At 41.7% G+C, this 23,610-nt stretch overlaps 3 protein-coding genes across 3 annotated transcripts; 1 reads left to right on the top strand and 2 right to left on the bottom strand.

Annotated features, from left to right (window-relative positions):
- Positions 1-6,036: 6,036 nt before the first annotated feature.
- On the bottom strand, positions 6,037-7,047 carry LOC147926351 (uncharacterized). The gene is made up of 3 exons (XM_087487031.1): positions 6,755-7,047; positions 6,575-6,667; positions 6,037-6,337 (listed from the first exon to the last, which is right to left on the bottom strand). Exons 1-3 carry the CDS (start codon positions 7,045-7,047, stop codon positions 6,037-6,039), a joined length of 687 nt encoding a protein of 228 aa, XP_087343157.1.
- Positions 7,048-18,275: 11,228 nt separating this feature from the next.
- On the top strand, positions 18,276-20,767 carry LOC104745940 (Tesmin/TSO1-like CXC domain-containing protein). The gene is made up of 8 exons (XM_087488412.1): positions 18,276-18,737; positions 18,830-18,928; positions 19,084-19,252; positions 19,353-19,754; positions 19,852-19,949; positions 20,041-20,144; positions 20,237-20,520; positions 20,603-20,767. The coding sequence occupies exons 1-7, from the start codon at positions 18,610-18,612 to the stop codon at positions 20,515-20,517; spliced, it is 1,281 nt and encodes a 426-aa protein (XP_087344538.1). The 5' UTR covers positions 18,276-18,609; the 3' UTR covers positions 20,518-20,520; positions 20,603-20,767.
- On the bottom strand, positions 20,648-22,243 carry ASPGB1 (N-terminal nucleophile aminohydrolases (Ntn hydrolases) superfamily protein). The gene is made up of 4 exons (XM_010467321.2): positions 21,941-22,243; positions 21,604-21,837; positions 21,407-21,493; positions 20,648-21,327 (listed from the first exon to the last, which is right to left on the bottom strand). The coding sequence occupies exons 1-4, from the start codon at positions 22,100-22,102 to the stop codon at positions 20,833-20,835; spliced, it is 978 nt and encodes a 325-aa protein (XP_010465623.1). The 5' UTR covers positions 22,103-22,243; the 3' UTR covers positions 20,648-20,832.
- Positions 22,244-23,610: the final 1,367 nt, after the last annotated feature.

Raw genomic sequence — 23,610 nt, 5'->3', positions numbered from 1 at the left:
ACCTTTTAAAAATCTTGTAAAAGCATTTACAAGTTGTTTAAAAAACCTTTTAAAACTCTTTAAAAAATCTTGTAAAAGCCTTTATAAGGTGTTTATAAGGCTTTTATAAGGTAGAAATCTTATAAAACCTTTTAAAAACCTTGTAAATTTTTTTTGGCAGGAAAATTTTTTTGAAAAATTTTTGGCGGGAAATATGTCGGAAATTTTTTGGCGGGAAAATTTTGTTTTTCTTTTTATTGAATAAAATAATTTTCATCTAAGGGTAAAATGGTCATTAAAAATTAAAAGAGGGCATAAATAAAAATGGCCAGAAAAGAGGGTATTTTTGAAAAGGGGTATATCAAAAAGGGCATTTTTAACAAATTCTCAAGAAATATTTTATTTTATTTTTATTTTATTCTCAAAAATGCCCCTTTTTCCATATCTCTTTTTAAAAATACCCCTTCATGTTGACCATTTTTAAAACTACCCTTCTTTATATACAAAATGACCAAATTACCCTTTTTGAGTGACAGCAAGAATGTACAATCATCAAAATCAAAAATATTTTGCCGCCAAAATCGAAAATTTTTCCCGAAAAAATTATTTTTTCCCGCCAAAATCGAAAAATTTTCCCGCCAAAAATATTGAAATTTATACCTTTTAAAAATCTTGTAAATGCTTTTAAAAAACTTTTAAAAGCGTTTACAAGGTTTTAAAAACTTTGTAAATGCTTTTAAAAACCTTGTAAATGCTTTTAAAAAGCTTGTAAATGCTTTAAAAGGTTTTTTAACACCTTGTAAACGCTTTTAAAAACTTTTTAAAAGCATTTAAAAGGTGTTTAAAAACCTTTTAAAAATTTTATAAAAACTTTTACAAGGTTTTTAAAAACATTGTAAAAGGGTTTAGAAGGTGTTTAAAAACCTTTTAAAAATCCTTTTAAAAACCATTTGAAAACCTTTTAAAAACCTTTTAAAAACCTTTTAAAACCTTTAAAAAACATTTTAAAAATCTTGTAAAAGCGTTTACAAGTTGTTTAAAAAACCTTTTAAAACTCTTTAAAAAATCTTGTAAAAGCCTTTACAAGGTGTTTATAAGGTAGAAACCTTATAAAACCTTTTAAAAACCTTATAAATTTTTTTTGGCGGGAAAATTTTTTTTTTCGAAATTTTTTATCAAAAGTTTTTTGACAAAAAAATTTTTGGCGGGAAAATTTTTTTGAAAAATTTTTGGCGGGAAAATATGTCGGAAATTTTTTGGCGGAAAAATTTTGTTTTTCTTTTTATTGAATAAAATAATTTTCATCTAAGGGTAAAATGGTCATTTAAAATTAAAAGAGGGCATAAATAAAAATGGCCAGAAAAGAGGGTATTTTTGAAAAGGGGTATATCAAAAGGGGCATTTTTAACAAATTCTCTATAAATAATATAAAAGTTAAAAACAATGTTAAAATATATAAAACTTTCTAAATTAAAATATAGAATCAAACTCTTACAACACATATTAGATATAACAACATTTGATATTGGTGAGAGAGGAGGAGAGAATGATTACTTATAAGATGATAATCCAAATTAGATAATGGAGATGAATCTTGAAATATCAAAACAATGTAAAATATATATATCATGTAGTCTCTAAAATTAAAATTTAGCATTAAAATTTTACAATGATATTTCATTTGGTTTTTTTGAAACAGATTCTCAAATAAACTTGATTTTTTGTTAAAACCAACATATGTGAATTTAAATTTAGCTATGGAAAATTTAAAAATAAATATGAATAGATTAGAAAGGCAAGAAATATAAAAGAAATATTTTATTTTTATATAAATAATATAAAAGTTAAAAACAATGTTAATTATATATAAAACTTTCTAAATTAAAATATAGAATCAAACTCTTACAACACATATTATATATAACAACATTTGATATTGGTGAGAGAGGAAGAGAAAATGATTACTTATAAGATGATAAACCAAATTAGATAATGGAGATGAATCTTTAAATATAAAAACAATGTAAAATATATATATCATGTAGTCTCTAAAATTAAAATTTAGCATTAAAATTTTACAATTGTTGTAAACTAGAGAGTTTGTAGGACGTAAATCTCTTGTCTTATTGATAAACGAATGAATGAGGTTACATATATATAGTGTTTGTATTAGACCGACATAAGACTAAGACAATGGACCGGTGGGCCTTTGTGGCCGAGACACATAACACGGACAGTAAATGGGCCGGTCGATGGAGTCCACTAAGTGTTTTACAACACTCCCCCTTGGACGATATGACCGTGCCTATGCTGGAAGGGATCGATGCAATGTGCTTGGGGATGCTGCCTCATTAAAACCTTACCAGGAAAACCTATTAGGACAAAACTTTGGTGAAGGAAAAAGATTACAGCACACATTACTCCCCCTGTTCCAAGCATCACTCTAAGTCCTTAAGCCTCCGCATTCCAATCTGGTGTGTGAGCTTCTTGAATGTTGTTGTCGGCAATGATTTGGTGAAGAGATCAGCTGAATTGTCACATGATTGGACTTGTACCACTTGAACTTCTCCGGCCTTTTGTAGTTCATGTGTGAAAAAGAACTTGGGTAATATGTGCTTCGTCCGATCTCCCTTGATGTAACCTTCCTTGAGCTGTGCGATGCAGGCCGTATTGTCTTCATAGATTACGGTTGCTTCCTTGTTGTCGTCCAAGCCACTATCCGTCCGAATATGTTGAGTCATGGACCTCAACCAAACACACTCACGGCTGGCTTCATGTATTGCTAGGATCTCCGTGTGATTTGACGATGTGGCCACAAGAGTTTGCTTCATAGTTCGCCATGAGATCGCAGTACCACCGTGTGTAAACACATAACCTGTTTGTGACTTACCATTGTGTAGATCGGATAGATAACCTGCATCAGCAAAACCAACTAAACCTTCTTTGTTATAGTTAGTATAGAATAAACCAAAGTCTGTCGTTCCCTGTAGGTAACGCAGAACATGTTTAATACCATTCCAGTGCCTTATAGTCCGACAAGAACTATATCTTGCTAAGAGGTTCACGGCAAAACATATGTCTGGTCTAGTGTGGCTAGCCAAGAACATTAACGCTCCTATAGCACTGAAGTAAGGCACTTCTTGACCAAAGACTTCTTCATTGTCTTTCTTAGGAGCAAATGGATCTTTATCCACTTCAATACTTCTCACAACCATTGGGCTAGTCAATGAGTGAGCTTCGTACATATTAAACCTCTTGAGTACCTTTTCTGTATATGCCTTTTGATGCACAAGGATCCCATTGTTTCTGTACTTAAGCTGCAATCCCAAACAGAATTTTGTCTTGCCTAGGTCTTTCATCTCAAATTATTTCTTGAAATACTCTACTGTTTGGGCGATTTCACCAGAGGTTCCAAGGATGTTTAAATCATCTACATAAACTGCTATTATCACAAATCCTTTGTTTGCAAACTTCTTTATGAATATACATGGACTGATTGGGTCATTCTTATAGCCTTCTCTAGCTAAATATTCACTTAATCGGTTATAGCACATTCGACCACTCTGTTTCAGTCCATAAAGCGATTTGTCTAGCCTTATGCAGTACTGTTCTCGAGAACCACTCTTATCTTTGAGTTCAATACCCTCTGGTAATCTAATATAAATTTCATTATCCAGTGGACCATATAAATATGCAGTCACAACATCCATTAACCGAAAATCCAGTTTTTCTCTTATAGCCAGACTTATTAAATATCTAAAATCGTTGCATCCATCACATGGGACTATGTCTCCTCATAGTCTATTCCTGGTCTTTGAGAGAATCCTTGTGCTACAAGCCGTGCTTTATATCTCACAATTTCATTATTCTCATTTCTCTTCCTTACAAAGACCCACTTATGTCCAACTGGTTTAACTTCCGGTGTTGTCCTTAAGATCGGACCAAACACACTTCTCTTCTTCAAAGAGTTTAACTCCACATCAATAGCTTCTTTCCATTTAAGCCAATCTTTGCTTTGAGTGCACTCTAATATAGATGTGGGTTCATGATCCTCATTTATCTCAAGTGCTACATTGTATGCAAATATATCATCGATGTCGACATCTTTACGGTTCCATTGAATTCCAGACATGATATAGTTTATTGAGATCTCATTATTATCAATACCTTCAGGACCTTGAGGTTCAGCGTCCTGAACCTCACTTGGTTCCTAAGGCTTTGTCGCGGCTATGTCTGTATTTTCTGTAATTCCCTTAACCTCGGTCTATTTTGCACCTTTAGACTTCCGAGGGTTCTTATCTTTGGAACCTAATGGTCTACCTCGTTTCAAACGTGGCTTAGACTCTGTAGCAACTTGATTATTGTGTTCCTTTTGAACATCAATACGTACTAGTGCATTGCAAGCTGGTATGTACGATTTTGTTACTCTCTTTGGGTCAGCAATGGAATCTGGCAATTTATTAGCTAGCTTCTGTAAATATATAATCTTTTGAACCTCTGCATCACATGCTAGAGTTCGAGGATCTTGCCAATTTAAGGATGTTTGATTCCATGTTAATTCCTTGACCAGCTTGCTAGTCTCACCACCTAACACAGGGAATTCGGACTCAACGAATTGACAGTCCGCGTATCTGGCCTTAAATAAATCTCCTGTGGTTGGCTCAAGATACTTTATAATGGTGGGAGACTCATATCCAACATATATTCTCATCCTCCTTTGAGGTCCCATCTTAGTTCTCTGTGGTGGAGCAATAGGTACATAAACGGCACAACCAAATGTTTTGAGATGGGATATGTCTGGCTCTTGACCCGATAATAGTTGGGATGGTGAATATTTGTGATCACTAGATGGCCTGATGCGTATGAGTTCTGCTGCATGTAAGACTGCGTGTCCCCAAGCCGACACAGGGAGCTTCGATCTCATTAACAATGGTCGAGCTATCAACTGTATTCGTTTAATCAAGGATTCAGCTAATCCGTTTTGTGTATGGACATGTGCCACTGGATGTTCCACACTCACCCCCATGGACATACAATAATCATTAAACGCTTGGGATTTGAATTCACCAGCATTGTCTAGACGTTTAGTCTTAAGTGGAAAATCTGGAAAGTGTGCTCTTAGCCTTATAATTTGAGCCAACATCCTAGCAAATGCTAGGTTCCTTGTGGATAACAAGCAAACGTGTGACCATCTGGTTGATGCATCGATCATAACCATAAAATATCTAAATGTCCCACAGGATGGGTGTATTGGTCCACATATATCACCTTGTATCCTTTCCAGAAAGTTTAAAATCTCTTTAATGACTTTTACTAGTGATGGCCTTATGATAAGTTTCCCTTGTGCACATGCTACACAAGTGAGATGTTTAGGGATAACTTTTCTCTCTTTAAGATTGTGTCCATTCGAACTCTTAATCAATTTACGCATCATGTTCGAACCCAGGTGGCCTAGCCGGTCATTCCATAGAGTGAACTGTTCATTGAACATTCTGTGCTTTGCCAAGTTAGCTTCTATCATGTTAATCTTAGCATGGTATAAACCAATGGCTAGTGCATGTATAGTCTCTAGGACCTTCTTATGTCCTTTTACAATTTCTGTAATGTATAGGAATTCTTTATTTCCTTCACCCTTGGTTTCAATATGATAACCATTTAATCTTATATCTTTAAAGCTCAATAAGCTTCTCTTAGAGCTGGGTGAGTACAAGGCATCATTTAGTTCAATATGTGTGCCATTAGGCAATAATATGTGAGCCTGGCCGTAGCCTTCTATCAAATTTGATATACCCGCAATTGTACTAACATTGGCATTTTTCATTTTGAGGTTTATGAAATATCTTTTATCTTTTAGTATAGTGTGGCTGGATCCACTGTCCACCACTAGTTCACTCATATCCTCAACCATTTTTATATAAAACAACATTTTGTGTTTTGATTTAATAAGGCAATTAAGTATAAAATAAAATCTTTGAATTTAAACCAAAATAATTATCCAATACATAGAAAGAAATCAAAGCATAAAAGCATAGAATTAAACCAAAATAAAACCGAAATTCAATCATCATTCTTAAGGCAGTCGGAAGTCTCATAGGCTAGGGAGTCATCATTCTCATGATCGAAGTCTCCTTCATCATCGAGATGCACATGGTTGGCTTCTGGATTCTTCTTCAAGACCTCTTGATATGCATCAATGAGATGTTTGGGTATTCTGCAGTTCTTTGCCCAGTGGTTAGACATACCACATCGGTGGCAAACCGATTTAGCCTTGGTTTGTGGCTTAGAGGACCCACGGCCCCTACCACCACGGCCGTAACCTTCAAACCGGCTAGCTTGGCCTCCTCGACCACCACGTCCTCTGCCACCACGGCCACGGCCGTAGTGTCTTTCTCTGCGGACATAGTTGGTCTCTTTAGGCTCCTTAAGCTCTTTAGGCTCTGCAGCACTTTTCTTTCCCAAGTCAACCTTGTATGCTTCTGGTAATGGGGCAGAACCAGGAGGTCTCATAGCACTATTCATCAACAACAACTCATTGTTCTGCTCAGCTAGCAGTAAACATTCATTGAGTTTCCCATAGTCAGCAAAGCCTTTTTGCCTGTATTGTTGCTGAAGGACTATGTTATGAGGGCTAAAGGTAGACAATGTCTTCTCTAGTAGCTCATTCTCTGTTACTTCAGTACCACACAGCCTAAGGAGTGAGACAATCCTAAAAAGCTCAGAGTTATACTCATCCACGGATTTGTAATCCTGGATCCTTAGGTTCTTCCAATCGAACTCGGCCTTTGGGAGGAGCACCGTCTTTTGGTGTCCGTATCTGCGTTTAAGCGCTGTCCAAAGGGCGAGAGGATCTTCTATAAAGAGGTACTGATTCTTGAGACTCTCAGCAATGTGATGGTGCATATGCTGGATACACTTATTCTTTTGCTTGCCCGTGCACTCAAAATCCTCTTCGATGCATTCGAACAAGTCCTTTGACTTCAGATGGATCTTAGTGTCCATTGCCCATTGCAAGTAGTTGCTTCCAGAAGCATTCAAGATACCATAGTCTAGGCTCTTAAGGCTTGCCATCTGCATAAAACAGTAATATACAACCAAATATTAGCATGCGATATTTGAGATCGAACCATGCAATCAATCAATAGGTCATGCGGTATTTGAGACCGAACCATGCCTTAGGCCATGCGGTATTTGAGACCGAAACATGCCTTGCCTCTTATAAATTTCGTGGTTTAAATTCATGCATGCAAAGACAACAAAAGCAAATAGATAATGCATCCAACAATTTCCTTATTTCTAGATATGATTTCTTTTTCTTAAGTTTTCCTTTTCAATCTAGGATTTTAGTAAATTTTGTTCTTAGGCTTTTAGATAAATACTTAAATTAATCTTAGAAACTTATCCTAATTAATGTTTTAATCTTAAATCCGAAATTTTAAGGTTTTAGTTTCTTATAATTTTAGGATAATTACTTATGTTAAATTAGAAGTTATCCTAATAATCTTGACAATCCTAGAATACGCTTATGCTCGAGTTTTAAGTTTCATATGGCCGAAAGTTTTACAGAAAATCTATGTTTATTATCTATGCAAGATTCTAGTTTATTGTCTATGCAAGGTTTGAATCTATGCAACATATGAAACAATCAAGATATAGCAATCAACAAAACCGAATTTTAATTATGATCAAAAGGTTCAATTCACAATCAATCTAAGCAACCCTAAGCAACAAGATATCTGATTTTAAGTTTTAAAATCATAGGGTTTTAGCATAATCTAGTTTGTTGATTGTATACTTTGTAGTTTTAGGGTTCCATTAAGTTTATGTATTGATTTCGGTTCATAGGTTCTAAGGGAGTTTTAGATCTTATTTACCTTCACCGATTAGGATTCTGACTGGATATGAACCGGGAGCTAAAGACCTCCGTCGTACCTCTCTCTCGATCACGAACCTCAAACAGAACCGCTACAGCCTCCCACGAACAGATCTCGGACTGCTCACGTCTAGGAACCGCGAACCTCGAACTAGTCTCGGATAAAACTTGATCACGAACACAGGCTGGAACCGAGGAAGTCTCGAATAGAACTCACCCCGATCAGGAACCAACCACGAACTCGAGCAATACCGATCGCCGATGGGAACTTCGGACAAGGAAAGAGGCGGCGGCTTTTAGGGTTTTAGGGTAAGGGTTTTTCTCAGCTGGCCTTAGAGGCTATCATGCTGATAACGTGTTGTAAACTAGAGAGTTTGTAGGACGTAAATCTCTTGTCTTATTGATAAACGAATGAATGAGGTTACATATATATAGTGTTTGTATTAGACCGACATAAGACTAAGACAATGGACCGATGGGCCTTTGTGGCCGAGACACATAATGAAACAACCCTTCCCGTTTTTTTTTTTTTAATAAAAGAATAATAAATAATAATATAATTAAATAACTACAACTAGTGGTCCCATACCCACTAGCCACCTAACCACATTCACAATCCAACAGCGGAACCACATACCAATAAATAACCAATAAAACAATATCCAATAACCAAATAAGTAATATCCAGCATTAATCCATAAATCAAACAACCAGCAATCCTAACAATGCTCTAAAACTCAATTCTAGCAACCTATCAATGCCAGATAACCATACAATCAAGTCCCTAGAACATCCTCCTCTTCATTGCCTTTGATTCCACGATCACACTTTGCCTTTACCTGCACCACAAACACAAATTGAGATGCATGAGTATTTGATAAACACTCAGTGAGGCAATCCTCCCATCTACTGGGCTATACACACAAGCAATAAGATCTCTACATGCCACAAACAACAATCAATAAAACAAACCAGGCAATATACATAGCATGCAACGACCATCGTAACTGAACAAGGGGTGTCGACCGACACCAGATGGTGTCGATCGACACTGACTACCTGGTGTCGACCGACACCCTGCCCGACACTCCCGAAAACCCTAGTTTGCGTCGACCGACACCTCCACATGGCATCGTTCGACACTCGCTAAAGTCCCGAGCCGTCCTCGCGTTGGTGTCGACCGACACCCCAACTGGTGTCGACCGACACCGATGCCGAGCAGCGATTTCCCTCGATCAGAAACTCCGAATCTCGCCTCCAAGCTTCTCCAATCCGCTCCTTGCACTCCCAGAAGCCAAACCCAGCCCAGACAGCAACGAAATATCATAGAGAACTCAAAGAAACAACCACATAAGCACCAAATCACATAGAATCTAGAGATCTTAGCTTAGATAAGCCATGGTCATGCACTCACCTCTTTGCAGGAAGATTCTGACCAACAAGAACGAATTCCCTCACTCCTAGCAAGCTTCTAGCACCTTCCCAGCCTTGGATCTCCCAAGAACAGCAAGGAATCTCTCAATCTCTTCCCAATAGTTCAAGAACACTCTCTCTTTGTGTTTTCTCTCAAAAACGGCGAATAAGACAAAACAACACGACCCTAGGTCGTTTTCTTCCTTTAAAACTCGATTTAGGGATTCCCTAAACCAACCACGCAAACCGGACAATTAAAATTGAACCGACCAAACCGACCACAATTGGTGTCGATCGATGCCTCACTAGGAGGTGTCGATCGACACCCTTACCAAAATACCAAGATTTGGTTTGCGGGTGTTACAATTCTCCCCCACCAATATGGATTCGTCCCCGAATCCCGCAATACCATCCATCTGCCAAGGACCTCCGTACCACCGTCTGCACGGCCCGCACGTCCCCAGACCGGACTAAACACTGTCAGCCAAGGTTTCCCGTGCCACTGTCGCAACAGCCCGCACACCTCCGACTGACCCTCGAGGTCTCCCTCTAGCCAATATACTCGCATCATAAACACTATTTGCTCACAACTCAGTGCTTCCCCCGTCCGTGGTCGCAACCATCGAATCATGCCGGCTCGCTATCAGGCCAACCGCCTTAAGCTACGGCATCCAGGAAGTCACTCACACATACACACACTCCCCCCGCTCTCAGGTCGCAACCTTCGAGTCATACCGGCTCACTGCCAGGCCACAGCCTACAGCTACGGTATCCAGGGAGTCTCACATATCCCGCTCTTGGGTCGTCACCCTCAAGCGCGCTCTCGGATCGTCATCCGAAGCAGCATACCACTCCCACTCTCTGGCCACAAAGTCCATCGAGCTATCGGTATCACGTGAGTTAGGCTCGCACGGCCTTGAGCAAAAACAAACACTGATTCCAACGAGTATCTCCCGGCTAGATCTACCTCACATTTCCACAAAACATTCCCATTTTAGAAACTTTCTATTTATGGAAACCTTCCTTTTGTGGAAACTTTCTATTTATGCAAAACTTTCCAAAAACAGAAACCCGAGCTATTTCTCTTTTCCCATGACAACAACAGTCAAACATAAAGAAAAATACTCATCTTATTAATCTCAAAAAAATGTCATAATCGTTACAATCTCAACGAAATTACATCAGAAAAACTAAAAATACAACAACCGGAGCCAACAACCCGCATCCCGAGCACCACCTCATCTTGATACTTAGTCGCACAACCAACCACCCCTAAGCGACCAAATATCAAGAGAGATGGGCTGGAATACTCCGTACCCGCTCCAGCCACGGACTACAACTCGGACCCGGCTAGACAAGCTCAAGTCGCGGTCTGCTTCTCAAACCACTTCTTAAACCTTGCCTTCATCCTCGCCTCGGGCTCCCAAGTCTGCTCCTCTACTCCGTCACAGTCCCACAGGACTCTCATCAAAGGAATCTTCTTCTTCCGAAGTTCCTTGACTCTCCTCTCGAGCACCCTCACTGGTCTCGCCTCTAAAGTCATGTTAGGCTGAAGATCCTCAGGAATCTTAGCCAACAACTGATCACCCTCGTGAAGACACTTCCTCAGCATCGACACATGAAATACCTTGTGGAATGCACGCATAACCTCAGGCAACTCCAACCGGTATGCCACTGGTCCCACCCGCTCAACCACTCTGAACGGACCCATGTACCTCGGACTCAACTTAGTCTCTGTCAATGACCTGTTCGGACCCCGCAACATGGCCATCTTGAGGTACACTCTATCACCAACCTGAAACTCAAGATCCTTTCTCCTCTTATCAGCATAGCTCTTCTGCCGATCCTGAGCCTCCTTCATGTTCAGCCTCAAAACCTGAATCTTCTCCGAGGTCTCCTGAACAAAATCTGCACCAAATATGCTCCTCTCCCCCACCTGAGTCCAACATAAAGGTGTACGACACGGCCTCCCATACAGGGCCTCATAAGGAGCCATCCCAATACTAGCCTGGTAGCTGTTGTTATAAGCAAACTCCACCAAGCTCAAGTGATCTGCCCAATGACCACCCCAATCCAGCACACACATCCTCAATAAATCCTCCAAAATCTGGATCGTCCTCTCTGACTGACCATCAGTCTGAGGATGATAGGCTGTACTCATATGCACCTTCGTGCCCATCTCCGCCTGAAATGCCTTCCAGAACACCGTGGTGAACTTGGAATCTCTATCAGACACAATACTAGCAGGCACACCGTGCAATCTGACTATCTCCCTCACGTACTTCTTGGCCAAAACCGCTGCTCCATCAGTTTTCTTGATGGCCAGAAAATGCGCAGACTTAGTCAAACGGTCCACAATGACCCAAATAGCATCAAACGTCCTCGACACAGGCAAACCTACCACGAAGTCCATCGTGATCAAATCCCACTTCCACTCTGGAATGGGTAAACTCTGTAATAAACCACCAGGAACCTGATGTTCCGCCTTCACCAGCTGGCAAGTATCACACTTTGCCACCCAGTCAGCTACGTCCTTCTTCATCCCGACCCAGTGATAATACCGCTTGAGGTCACGGTACATCTTGGTCGCTCCTGGATGAATAGAGAACTTGCTCGAATGAGCCTCTCTCAGTATTTCCTGCCTCAAATCCTCACCCTTGGGCACACATATCCGACCATGCACAAGGATAGTACCATTAGCAGAAACCTGATACTCTGCACCCGCAGCCTTAGAGGCATTCACCAGCCCCTCATCACTCTCCTGAGCTAACCTCACTCTGCTCAACAAATCTGCTCTATCAACTGCCTCCAAACCCAAAGGTTCTTGTGAGATAGCACACAAACTCAATGCACTAATCTCACCTACCAACACCTCCATATCCTGCTCCTGAGCCGAAGCCACCCGCTTCCGACTCAAGGCATCTGCAACCAGATTAGCTTTACCAGGATGGTAAGCTATGTCCAAATCATAATCCGCTACTAACTCCATCCAACGCCTCTGCCTCAAATTCAGCTCAGGCTGAGTAAAAATGTACTTCAGACTCTTGTGATCTGTAAATACCTGTACCTTCCCACCATACAGATAGGATCTCCAAATCTTAAGAGCAAAGATCACTGCTGCCATCTCCAAATCATGAGTAGGATAATTAGCTTCATGCTTCCGCAACTGCCGCGAAGCGTAAGCTATAACCTTCCCCTGCTGCATAAGTACACAACCCAACCCCACTCTAGAAGCATCTGTATACACAACATAAGGCTCGTCCTGCTCAGGCAATGCTAACACCGGCGTGGTAGTCAACATCTGCTTGAGACTTGCAAAACTTGCCTCACACTCTGGTGACCACACAAACGGGACATCCTTCCCTGTAAGCTTAGTCATCGGCTGAGCCATACTCGCAAAACCCCGAACAAACCTCCTGTAGTAACCTGCTAACCCCAGGAAACTCCGAATCTCAGTGGCACTCTGCGGCCTCGGCCACTCCCTGATGGACTGAATCTTCTCTGGATCCACTGAAACTCCCTCAGCTGAAACAATATGACCCAAGAACCCCATCTCACGCTGCCAGAAACTGCACTTACTCAGCTTAGCAAACAACTTCTGCTCCCGCAGCTTCTCCAACACTGCTCTCAGATGTACTGCATGCTCCTCAGGACTCTTAGAATATACCAGGATGTCGTCGATGAAAATGATGACTGACACGTCCAGAAACTCCTGGAACACGCTGTTCATCAATCTCATAAACGCAGCTGGCGCGTTTGTCAACCCAAGCGGCATCACCACAAACTCATAGTGCCCATATCTCGTCCTGAAGGCTGTCTTCCTCACATCTGCCTCATGAATAGGGATCTGATGATAACCTGAAGCCAAGTCGATCTTGGAGAACCAAGTAGCACCCCTCAACTGATCCAACAACTCATCAATCCTCGGGAGAGGGTACTTGTTCTTCACAGTAACTCGGTTCAAACCCCGGTAGTCAATACACAACCGGAAACTCCCATCCTTCTTCTTAACAAACAACACCGGAGCTCCCCACGGTGAACAACTAGGACGGATAAAACCCTTGCCCAACAAATCCTCCAGCTGCTTCTTCAGCTCTGCCATCTCTGCTGGAGCCATCCTGTAAGGAGCCTTGGATAACGGCATCGTCCCCGGTTCCAGCTCAATGGTAAAAGGATCCGACCGAGATGGTGGTAATCCCTGCAATGACTGGAACACATCCTCAAAGTCCTCCACAACCGGAATACCGCTAACCGTAGACTTCCCCACTGACTCTGGCATAGATATAGTAACCAGATAGGCCTCACGGCCCTTCTCGATCATCTTCCCTGCCTGAACGGCTGAGATCACGAGACTCCCCGAAGTCGGTCTAATACCCTGAAAAACCAACTTCCCTCCTGGACGCTCGAACTCCACTCTACCCCGATAGCAATCCAAATGCACCTTATACCGATGCAACCAATCCATACCAAGAATGACGTCATACAACTCCACTGGACTGATAAGCAAATCCGCTGGCCACGACTCTCCTGCGATCTGAATATCAACTCCTCCAGCTCGTCCAATAACCCTCAGAAACTTGCCTCCAGCAACTCTGACAACTCCTGAACGCTCTCCAGAATACCCACTGATCCCCGCACTCACGGCACACTCCGGAGTAATGAAGCTATGAGAAGCTCCAGAATCAAACATAACATGGGACTTAAACCCGCCCACCAACAAGGTCCCTACACAAACCTCATGTGTTGAGAACCTAACACTTGACCACAAACAAAAACAAATATAATCTGAACAATTGAATTGACTAAGTTCGAATCTCAGAGGTTATACCTGTGATCGCTCCTGCACTAGTGCCACCGGGCTCCTGAGTCGAGTGCACCTGAGTCGTCGGCTCAATCCAACCCACCGGCTGCACACCGTGCTGCACACCCTGCTGCACCCCTGGCTGAGCTCCAGCCTGCAACACTGCTACCGCCCTCTGCTGCAACTTGGGACAACGAGGCTTGATATGCCTCGTCTCTCTGCAGTAGTAACACACCCGAGTATCTGTCCGCGGCTCCGTCACCGCCCGCTGCTCTGTCACTGCCCGCTGCTCACCTCTCTGTGGACAGCTAGACACCTTGTGGTCCCTACTACCACACCCAAAGCATTTCGCACCCCCGTGCCTCGATCTCTGCATAACATCAAACTTCCTCTTCTGCCCCTGCGCAGGCTTGCCGCCCTTGCTAGGAACAGAAAGCAGCTGAGACTGCTGTGGCTGCACCGAAGAACTGACCACAACCACCTGTGACCTCAAGTCATCCTCTATCCCAGCTGCAACCTCAACCAGCTCTGCTCTCGTAGCATAGCTCCTCACTCTGCGCCGAGTCCTCAAATCATCCCGCAGAGCCAACAAAAACCTCCGCACCTGAGCCGCCTCTGGCTCCCATGCCCTGCCTGCATACCCCACAAGCCGACTGAACTCTGCATCCAGCTCTCGCACTGTACGGTCCCCCTGAGTCAAACCCAAGAACCGTGCCTCCATACGATCAAGAGCCTCCTGAGGAAAATACTTGGAGTTAAACTCCCCCACAAAATCTCCCCAAGACATACCCCTCTGCACCCTCCGTGCTGTCACCGACCTCCACCACACACGAGCATCTCCTGACAAGAAAAACACTGCCAGATCCACCCTGTACCGGTCGGGACACCTAAGCGAAAGGAAAATATCCTCCATCCGCTCTCTCCACTCATCCGCTACACTCGGATCGGTACCTCCTGAGAAATACCCTGCTCCCACATGCCGCAGCTGCTCCATCATCCGCACATACTGAGCATCCACAACCTCGGCCCCCGGCTGCACACCTGCCTGCAAACCCGCCACAGGCTGCACCGCTGGACCCTGCCCACCACCCACGGGCGGCACTACCGGATCCTGCCCACCAACCACTGGCGGCACTACTGGATCCTGCCCATCAACCACTGGCGGCACAACTGCTGGAAGTCGCTGCAGAACCTGAGCTAGCAAGTCCATCAAGACATCCTCCCTGCCTGGAGCACCTCCCGCTGCAACCCCCACACCCGGGGCAACACCGTGACCGACACCGGGCCCATCCGCCCTGCCGTCACCCAAACCAGCCTGGTCTCCAGACACACTAGGATGAACCTGTGACTCCGCCACCTCCTCACTGGCCATGCTCTGGGTCACATTCACACTGGCCTCAGGAACCTGACCTCGTCCCCGACCCCGACCACGACCACGCCCACGACCACGACCGCGACCAACAGCATCCTCACCCCTAACCATCTGTATCATCCAAGAACAGAAGGCTAAGCAAACAATAATTCTAATACACAAGAAACACAACTTACCGTGGAATCACAACACAGGCTCGAAGAGGATGTTCTAGGACTTCATGCCACACTCAATTGACCGACCACACAATCAATCATAGCATGGAATCCTAAACATCAACAGCAAAAGCACAATGAACCCTAGTCCTAGAACCGTAAGGGCTCTGATACCAAAATGAAACAACCCTTCCCGTTTTTTTTTTTTTTTAATAAAAGAATAATAAATAATAATATAATTAAATAACTACAACTAGTGGTCCCATACCCACTAGCCACCTAACCACATTCACAATCCAACAGCGGAACCACATACCAATAAATAACCAATAAAACAATATCCAATAACCAAATAAGTAATATCCAGCATTAATCCCAAACAGCATAAATCAAACAACCAGCAATCCTAACAATGCTCTAAGACTCAATTCTAGCAACCTATCAATGCCAGATAACCATACAATCAAGTCCCTAGAACATCCTCCTCTTCATTGCCTTTGATTCTACGATCACACTTTGCCTTTACCTGCACCACAAACACAAATTGAGATGCATGAGTATTTGATAAACACTCACTGAGGCAATCCTCCCATCTACTGGGCTATACACACAAGCAATAAGATCTCTACATGCCACAAACAACAATCAATAAAACAAACCAGGCAATATACATAGCATGCAACGACCATCGTAACTGAACAAGGGGTGTCGACCGACACCAGATGGTGTCGATCGACACTGACTACCTGGTGTCGACCGACACCAAACTGGTGTCGACCGACACCCTGCCCGACACTCCCGAAAACCCTAGTTTGCGTCGACCGACACCTCCACATGGCATCGTTCGAGACTCGCTAAAGTCCCGAGCCGTCCTCGCGTTGGTGTCGACCGACACCCCAACTGGTGTCGACCGACACCCCAACTGGTGTCGACCGACACCGATGCCGAGCAGCGATTTCCCTCGATCAGAAACTCCGAATCTCGCCTCCAAGCTTCTCCAATCCGCTCCTTGCACTCCCAGAAGCCAAACCCAGCCCAGACAGCAACGAAATATCATAGAGAACTCAAAGAAACAACCACATAAGCACCAAATCACATAGAATCTAGAGATCTTAGCTTAGATAGCCATGGTCATGCACTCACCTCTTTGCAGGAAGATTCTGACCAACAAGAACGAATTCCCTCACTCCTAGCAAGCTTCTAGCACCTTCCCAGCCTTGGATCTCCCAAGAACAGCAAGGAATCTCTCAATCTCTTCCCAATAGTTCAAGAACACTCTCTCTTTGTGTTTTCTCTCAAAAACGGCGAATAAGACAAAATAACACGACCCTAGGTCGTTTTCTTCCTTTAAAACTCGATTTAGGGATTCCCTAAACCAACCACGCAAACCGGACAATTAAAATTGAACCGACCAAACCGACCACAATTGGTGTCGATCGATGCCTCACTAGGAGGTGTCGATCGACACCCTTACCAAAATACCAAGATTTGGTTTGCGGGTGTTACACATAACACGGACAGTAAACGGGCCGGTCGATGGAGTCCACTAAGTGTTTTACAATAACAATGATATTTCATTTGGTTTTTTGTAACTCATACAACAAAAATAAGAAATTGAAAACATAAAAAAAATGATTTGAGATATTATGGAAGAGAATGAAATAAAGGTAAGAGAATGAGAGAATGTGAAAATGAGAAAGTAAAAAATGCATGGGTTGCTCCGCAGGAGGGTTGGTTGAAGTTTAACACAGACGGTGCATCACGGGGAAACCCGGGACTAGCCATGGCAGGGGGAGTTTTGCAAGATGAGAATGGTAGTTGGATTTGTGGGTTTGCTTTGAACATTGGGATATGCTCGGCAACGTTGGCAGAACTGTGGGGAGTGTACTACGGTTTGTGGATTGTGTGGGCAAGGCGGATCCGGCGGCTGGAGTTGGAAGTGGATTCTAAAGTGGTGGTGGATTTTCTTGAGACAGGGATTAGCGAGGCTCATCCACTGTCGTTTCTGGTACGTTTGTGTCATGGCTTAATCTCACGGGACTGGATGGTCTGAGTTGTTCACACGTATAGGGAGGCTAATCGTCTTGCTGACGGATTAGCAAACTTTGCCTTTTCTTTGCAGTTGGGTTTTCATTCTTTTGATACTGCGCCGAGTGGTGTTGACTCAATTCTGTCGGACGATGTCCGCGGGGTTGCAGCTCCTCGTCGAATTTGTATTTGAAGTTTCAGTTTGAATAAATAAAGGGGCCTTAGCTCCTCTCTCTTACCAAAAAAAAAAGGAAAGTAAAAAATGCATATATGAGAGAATGAGGCAATGCTTATTTATATGATAAGAATTGATGGAAGTTATATTTAGAATTATTGGAGTTATAAATATTATTTATTGTATTTGAATAAAATTGAGTGGTAGAATATGATTAATGCATAATTTATTTTATATTCAGTTATAATTTTATTTTAGTGTATGAATTAAATGTATTGTGTTAATTGAGTCTTAAATATTATTTACAACAATTAAACAATTAAAAATCAAATTAAAAAATAAAAATAAAAAAAATTAGAAAGTATTAAATGAAAATCAACTAATAAGGAAAGACCAAAACGTTGACAAAAAAAAAAAAAAAAAAAAAGAGGAAAGACCAAAACCTTACTTTTATATATCTGTCATCTTTACGTCCCGGGTTCGATTACAAGAGAGGGCTAGAAAACGCAATTTAAAAATCTTGTGTCATCTTCCTAAGCTCGTTCCCTCCACAACTTCACTCGCTCTCGATTTTGAATACCTTGGCGTTGTTCTTTACCCTAGAAGCTGGCAAAACAACAAAAAAACACGCGAGTGACTATCATCGTTCCGATTAGAATCCAGCAATCCATTTTCTTTCGATATCTCCCATCCATGGCGACTCTCCATTCGCTGATCTGATTTAACAATCGACGACGCTGTTCGGAGGATCTCTCACCTATCATGCTCAAATCGGTTCGCCAAATTGGGGAAAATAGCTTCTGGTGAAGAATCGATATGACAGATAAGGTAGATTCCGGCGAATTCGCGACAGAGAAGAACCCTAAGGAGCTCGTTTCTACCAAATTGGAGTTATCTTCCCTCGTCTCGGATTCGAATGTAGAAGAACTTCCTCCGATTTCTCGGTATTGTTTCAATCTCGCTCTCTGCCAAATTTGCGTTGTTTGAGTAATTCCGTTGCAGAATCGACTTTGATCAGTCTTTCAAATTGAATCAGAGAGCCTTCAGAAACAAAGGATAATACAGATCAGGATGGTGTTAATACTGTGAGGAAGCACAAAGGATGTCGATGCAAGCAGTCCAAATGTTTAAAGTTGTAAGTTCATCTCAGGAATCCTGGAAATTGTTATTGTTAAAGCTGCTAGAGATTTCTAATATTGAATTGAGATTTCTGAGTTCATCTGCTGTAAGGTTTATTGGTTTGTACTGAAGTTAAAGCTTGAATTGATGCATTATTGGTTTATTATTTAGGTACTGTGATTGCTTTGCATCAGGAGTGGTATGCACCGACTGTGATTGTGCTGATTGTCATAACAACTCTGACAACTCTGATGCCCGAGAATTTGCTCTCAAGAGTGTATTAGGTCGCAACCCAAATGCCTTTAATGGAATGTCTTTCACCAGCCTAATTGACAAGCAGGTATCTTCTTTAAAATCTTATCTTCATCACTTTGTAGGTTTAGCTTCAAAGAGGTATATATTTCACATCTTTGGAATGATTTGCATGCTTTGTATTCTAGTGTAAGGATGCACCTGATACTAAGCTTGGACTGCTTTCGAGAGGCTGCAAATGCAAAAGAACCAGGTGTTTGAAGAAGTACTGTGAATGCTTTCAGGCTAATGTTCTGTGCTCAGACAACTGTAAATGCATCGGCTGCAAGAATGTTAGTGAAGTTTTCCAGCCTTCTGTTTTTGCCACGGGACTAGACAACGAGAAGCTTCGCGAAGGATATGATAATCCAGAGAAGAAGATTGTATGTGAGAACATTGTCAATTCTCTAGGAATTATTTCTCCTAGCGGAGACAGTGTCGGCTTTAACAGCAGCCACAACACTGCTGGCAGTATGAATAGTGCACCTGGGTTTTCTGCTCATAATTCCCCGCAGGTATACCAAAGAAGAAGACGCCGAGAGCTACCTCAGGCAAGTGATATACATACTACTACCTGCTTCATAACCAATATGCACTTTTGGGTTTTATATCCACAAAACTCATTTTTTTCTCTGTTCGGAATAGCAGCGTAATTCTTGTCGAGCTCCGTTATTTTTGATACCTGACCCTTCCATTCAAAATGCTCTGGATTCCCCTAGCTCTCCCTCTCCTAAGCTTCCTTACAGGTTCTTTTTTGCACTTCTTAAATGATATTTCCTCATCATTCACTTCATTATATTAGATGTTTTCTTAACTGGATTTTCATTGTAACACCAGTAAGAAAAAGCCACCGCTGGGATATACTTCCACAATTGTTCCGGACTTGGGAGATATATGCTCACTTCTCTTAGCAGCCTCTGAATCTGCTACAGCCAATGCAGGTATCAATTGTGTCTTGAAATATCTCAACTTTATTAGATCTACCATCCTGTCTTTGCTTGGTTTCATCAACATACTTCCTTCAAAATTGTAGAAGACCAGAACAGGATTTGTATAAAGCTTGATGATAAGGTAGGCAACAAGTGCACTGAGCTATTGGGTGAGTCTGAGAGCGGTAATGTAGAAGAAGAAATACAATCATTTGGAAAATTGATCGAACTGATAGATGCTCAATACAATGGAGAGGAGGGTTCTAAGTGTAAGACCAAGACAGGTGTCCACGAAACAGATATATCCATAGAGCAGGAAAGGGCAGTGCTTGCAACTTTCAGAGACTGTCTCCAGAAGTTCATCAAATCGATACTGGATTCATAAGAGGTAATAATAGTTGCATCTCTTTTTGTTGATCCATCCATCCTCAAAGTCCAGTTACTATACTTTTAGTTGCTATTTCTGACAGGTCAGGTTCATTCAAGAAGCAGAGAGCCAACCACATATCAACAGGTTTAAACACAAACTAACAATTTTAAACCACAATAAGCACAAATCAATATAGGAATGGAGATAACGACATACCTAAATTTACTACTCCAGGTTTATTATAATGAATAACCAAATCAATATAGAGCGATGACTGATTAAGAGCACACTAATCAAATACTAATACATTTGCTTAATCTAAAATATCTCTCACTCCCAAATAGCAACCTCCATGAATCCATCTTCCGTTGCACATCCCCTGAACATCCCATTGGAGTTAAAACCACAAACCACCTCTCCTTTATTCGACACAGCAATGAGTCCAGCGAACCCTTCGTCTAGTCGATGCTTGATGACGTAATCAACCGCTTCTTGGAGGTTAAGTCCTTTGTACTCCATAACAGCCGACACATCACGAGCTAGCGTCGCTCTTATGATGGCTTCTCCTTCTCCGGTACATGACACACCACAAAGCTCAGACGCGTACGTCCCGGCTCCTATAAGCGGCGAGTCACCGATCCTTCCCATCATCTTGTTCATCAGACCACCAGTTGATGTCCCGGCGGCACACCGTCCTTCCCCGTCTACCACGACGCATCCGACTGTCTCCGGCGCGTAAATGCTGATCGGAAGACCGTTCATTTGGATAGGACTGTCTGTTGCAGCTGCACCGGCGCAACCCATGGGTGGGATCCGGTAATCAAACTGGTGATAACAAAAAAAAGTTAGTTAATGAAAAAATGAACGGTGAAGATTTAGCCAAATCGATGGTTATATTATATACCAAGATGGAGTTAGCTTCCTTGGCCAACTTGAGCATTCCTACGTTGTCGTCCGTGACGAAGTAATCGTTGTCCACTATTTCAACTCCCTTTTTCCAAAAAAAGAACCAATCAATCAATCGTGTCACACTTTAAACCGAGTGGTTAGAAATAAAAAGAGATGGAGGGGAGGGGGGCAAAAGAGTAAAAAATAAGAAACCTGTTTACGGGCGAAATCCTCAGCGCCTGAGAAAGCAAGGTAAGAGTGGGGAGATTTGTCCATGACGAGACGAGCAAGAGATATTGGATTCTTCACGGTGGTGATACCCGAAACGGCACCGCATCGTCTCTTCGTACCGTCCATTATACTAGCTTCCATCTCAACCGTTCCTTTCTCCGTCAAAGCAGATCCACGGCCTGAATTAAACAGAGGATCTGTCTCCAATTCTCTAATCTGTGTTCATCATCGTTTAAAAAATAAAAGGATTCAACAAAGACAACAACGTAGAAGAGTTAATGAAAAAATAATAATTATGAGAGAAGAGAACGTAACGTACGACGAGCTCAACGACGTCAATGGCAGAGACATTAGAACGCAAAGCAACTATGCCGAGGTTAAGACAACGAGTCAAAAGCTGTTTGGCCTCTTCTTGTCTCTCAGCCGGAAGATTAGGATCGATTCCGGCACCACCGTGTACTGCGATAGCCCACCCACCCATAATTATGTCTATCTCTATCTCTCTCTCTGTTTGTTATTATGTATGTGTCTCACAGTTAAAACCGAGAATAATGGGAGAAACGTAGAGTCGCATTAGGTCATTTATATAGGCCTTTTCCGAGAGCAAGCAGGAACCCACATTGTTTTTTTTTTTTTTTAATTATTAATTCACGTCTTATTTATTTTTTTAATTACTGTACACCCCAACCTGATTTTTTGTTTTTTATTTATTTTTTTTTTTTTTTTCTTTTGGCTTGATATATCTATTTACCAATAATTTAATTGCGATTGTTAACATTATGTTTTTTATACTATGATGATATCTTAAACTATACAAAGAAGTCTCCTTCGGAACTTGCAGCTGTTATGTTGAACTCCACGTCAGGTCTATACCATGCATGAAGGGAGCGATAACTATTGGTTGTTAACTTGTTATTCATTTTTTTCTATTATTCTTCCGTTTTTCTCACAATTGTCTTATTATACCATGCAGAACATGGAGGAGTGTTTTTAACTTCTTTTTGTTTTTTAAATCACCAAATGTGTTTTTGAGATAAAATAATTGTTTTCTCACAACTTGTCAAATAAAGAAATTAAAACTCCAAGTTGGAATGCAATTTCCCTTCCGTTCCGTATGTTTATCGTAAATTGTGTGCTAATCGCGTCAATACTCATAGCTCAATATTATGTGTAAAGTCTATCTTGTCGATTACAATATTTGGGTCCAACTCGACAGGTATATCACACAAATTCCCATTTTTATTATTAATCTTACGTAATTGTATGCATCATATATTTCCATATATCAGATATATATTGGGAAAAATGTTATTAAAATCCCCAAGTCTACATTTTCGTTGATTTAAAGTCCGAACTCTGTTTTTGGAGGAAAAAAACACCAATTATTTGTTGACTTCCAAATAAATCGCAAACTCTCGTTGACTTAGACTTTTGAGACACAACAACGTTAAGTGATCAAAAGAAGAAATTAAACGGGGTTAATTATCCGTTAACGAGATCCGCTAATAGCAAAACGACGCTGTTTATAACACCCTAAAACTCTCAAATTGAGAAATCGATTTTCAATTTCCCCAATTCACAAACCCTAATCGATCTAACCTAATCAAACATGATATCTTCGATGACGAGAAGATTCCATATCTCTTTTTGTTATACACTAGAAGAATGGTCGACCAAGGTTCTCTTCAGTTCTCGAGGTAAAGATCGTTACACCGGCTCCACAAACAAACTTCAATGGCACTCCACAGTCGAACGAAGCTACCACCGATGCCTCTGAGCTAGAGTCAACTCAAAGAAGAAGAGAGAAATCGAAGAAGAAAAGAGAAATTGAACAAGAAAAGATAAATAGAGATCGATTAGGGTTTGTGAATTGGGGAAATTGATAATCGATTTCTTAATTTGGGGGTTTTAGGGTGTTATAAACAGTATCGTTTTGCTATTAACGGATAATTAACCCCGTTTAATTTCTCCGTTGACCACTTAAAGTTA

The sequence above is a fragment of the Camelina sativa genome, chromosome 15 (assembly GCF_030686135.1).
Source record: "Camelina sativa cultivar CO46 ecotype springtype chromosome 15, ASM3068613v1".
Classification (NCBI taxonomy): Eukaryota; Viridiplantae; Streptophyta; class Magnoliopsida; order Brassicales; family Brassicaceae; genus Camelina; species Camelina sativa.
This window is presented reverse-complemented; position numbering and strand designations above follow the sequence as displayed.

Excerpts from the sequence above, each read along its gene's own strand:
- LOC104745940 (XM_087488412.1), top strand. The coding sequence starts at position 18,610 with ATGACAGATAAGGTAGATTCCGGCGAATTCGCGACAGAGAAGAACCCT. Across the intron at positions 19,950-20,040 it reads TCTCCTAAGCTTCCTTACAG|TAAGAAAAAGCCACCGCTGG; the intron begins GTTCTTTTTTGC and ends TTGTAACACCAG. Across the intron at positions 20,145-20,236 it reads ATCTGCTACAGCCAATGCAG|AAGACCAGAACAGGATTTGT; the intron begins GTATCAATTGTG and ends TCAAAATTGTAG.
- ASPGB1 (XM_010467321.2), bottom strand. The coding sequence starts at position 22,102 with ATGGGTGGGTGGGCTATCGCAGTACACGGTGGTGCCGGAATCGATCCT. Across the intron at positions 21,838-21,940 it reads TTGACGTCGTTGAGCTCGTC|ATTAGAGAATTGGAGACAGA; the intron begins GTACGTTACGTT and ends TGATGAACACAG. Across the intron at positions 21,494-21,603 it reads AGGATTTCGCCCGTAAACAG|GGAGTTGAAATAGTGGACAA; the intron begins GTTTCTTATTTT and ends TTTTGGAAAAAG.
- LOC147926351 (XM_087487031.1), bottom strand. The coding sequence starts at position 7,047 with ATGGCAAGCCTTAAGAGCCTAGACTATGGTATCTTGAATGCTTCTGGA. Across the intron at positions 6,668-6,754 it reads GTGCTCCTCCCAAAGGCCGA|GCTGTGTGGTACTGAAGTAA; the intron begins GTTCGATTGGAA and ends CTCACTCCTTAG. Across the intron at positions 6,338-6,574 it reads GTCCTTCAGCAACAATACAG|AGGACGTGGTGGTCGAGGAG; the intron begins GCAAAAAGGCTT and ends CCGTGGTGGCAG.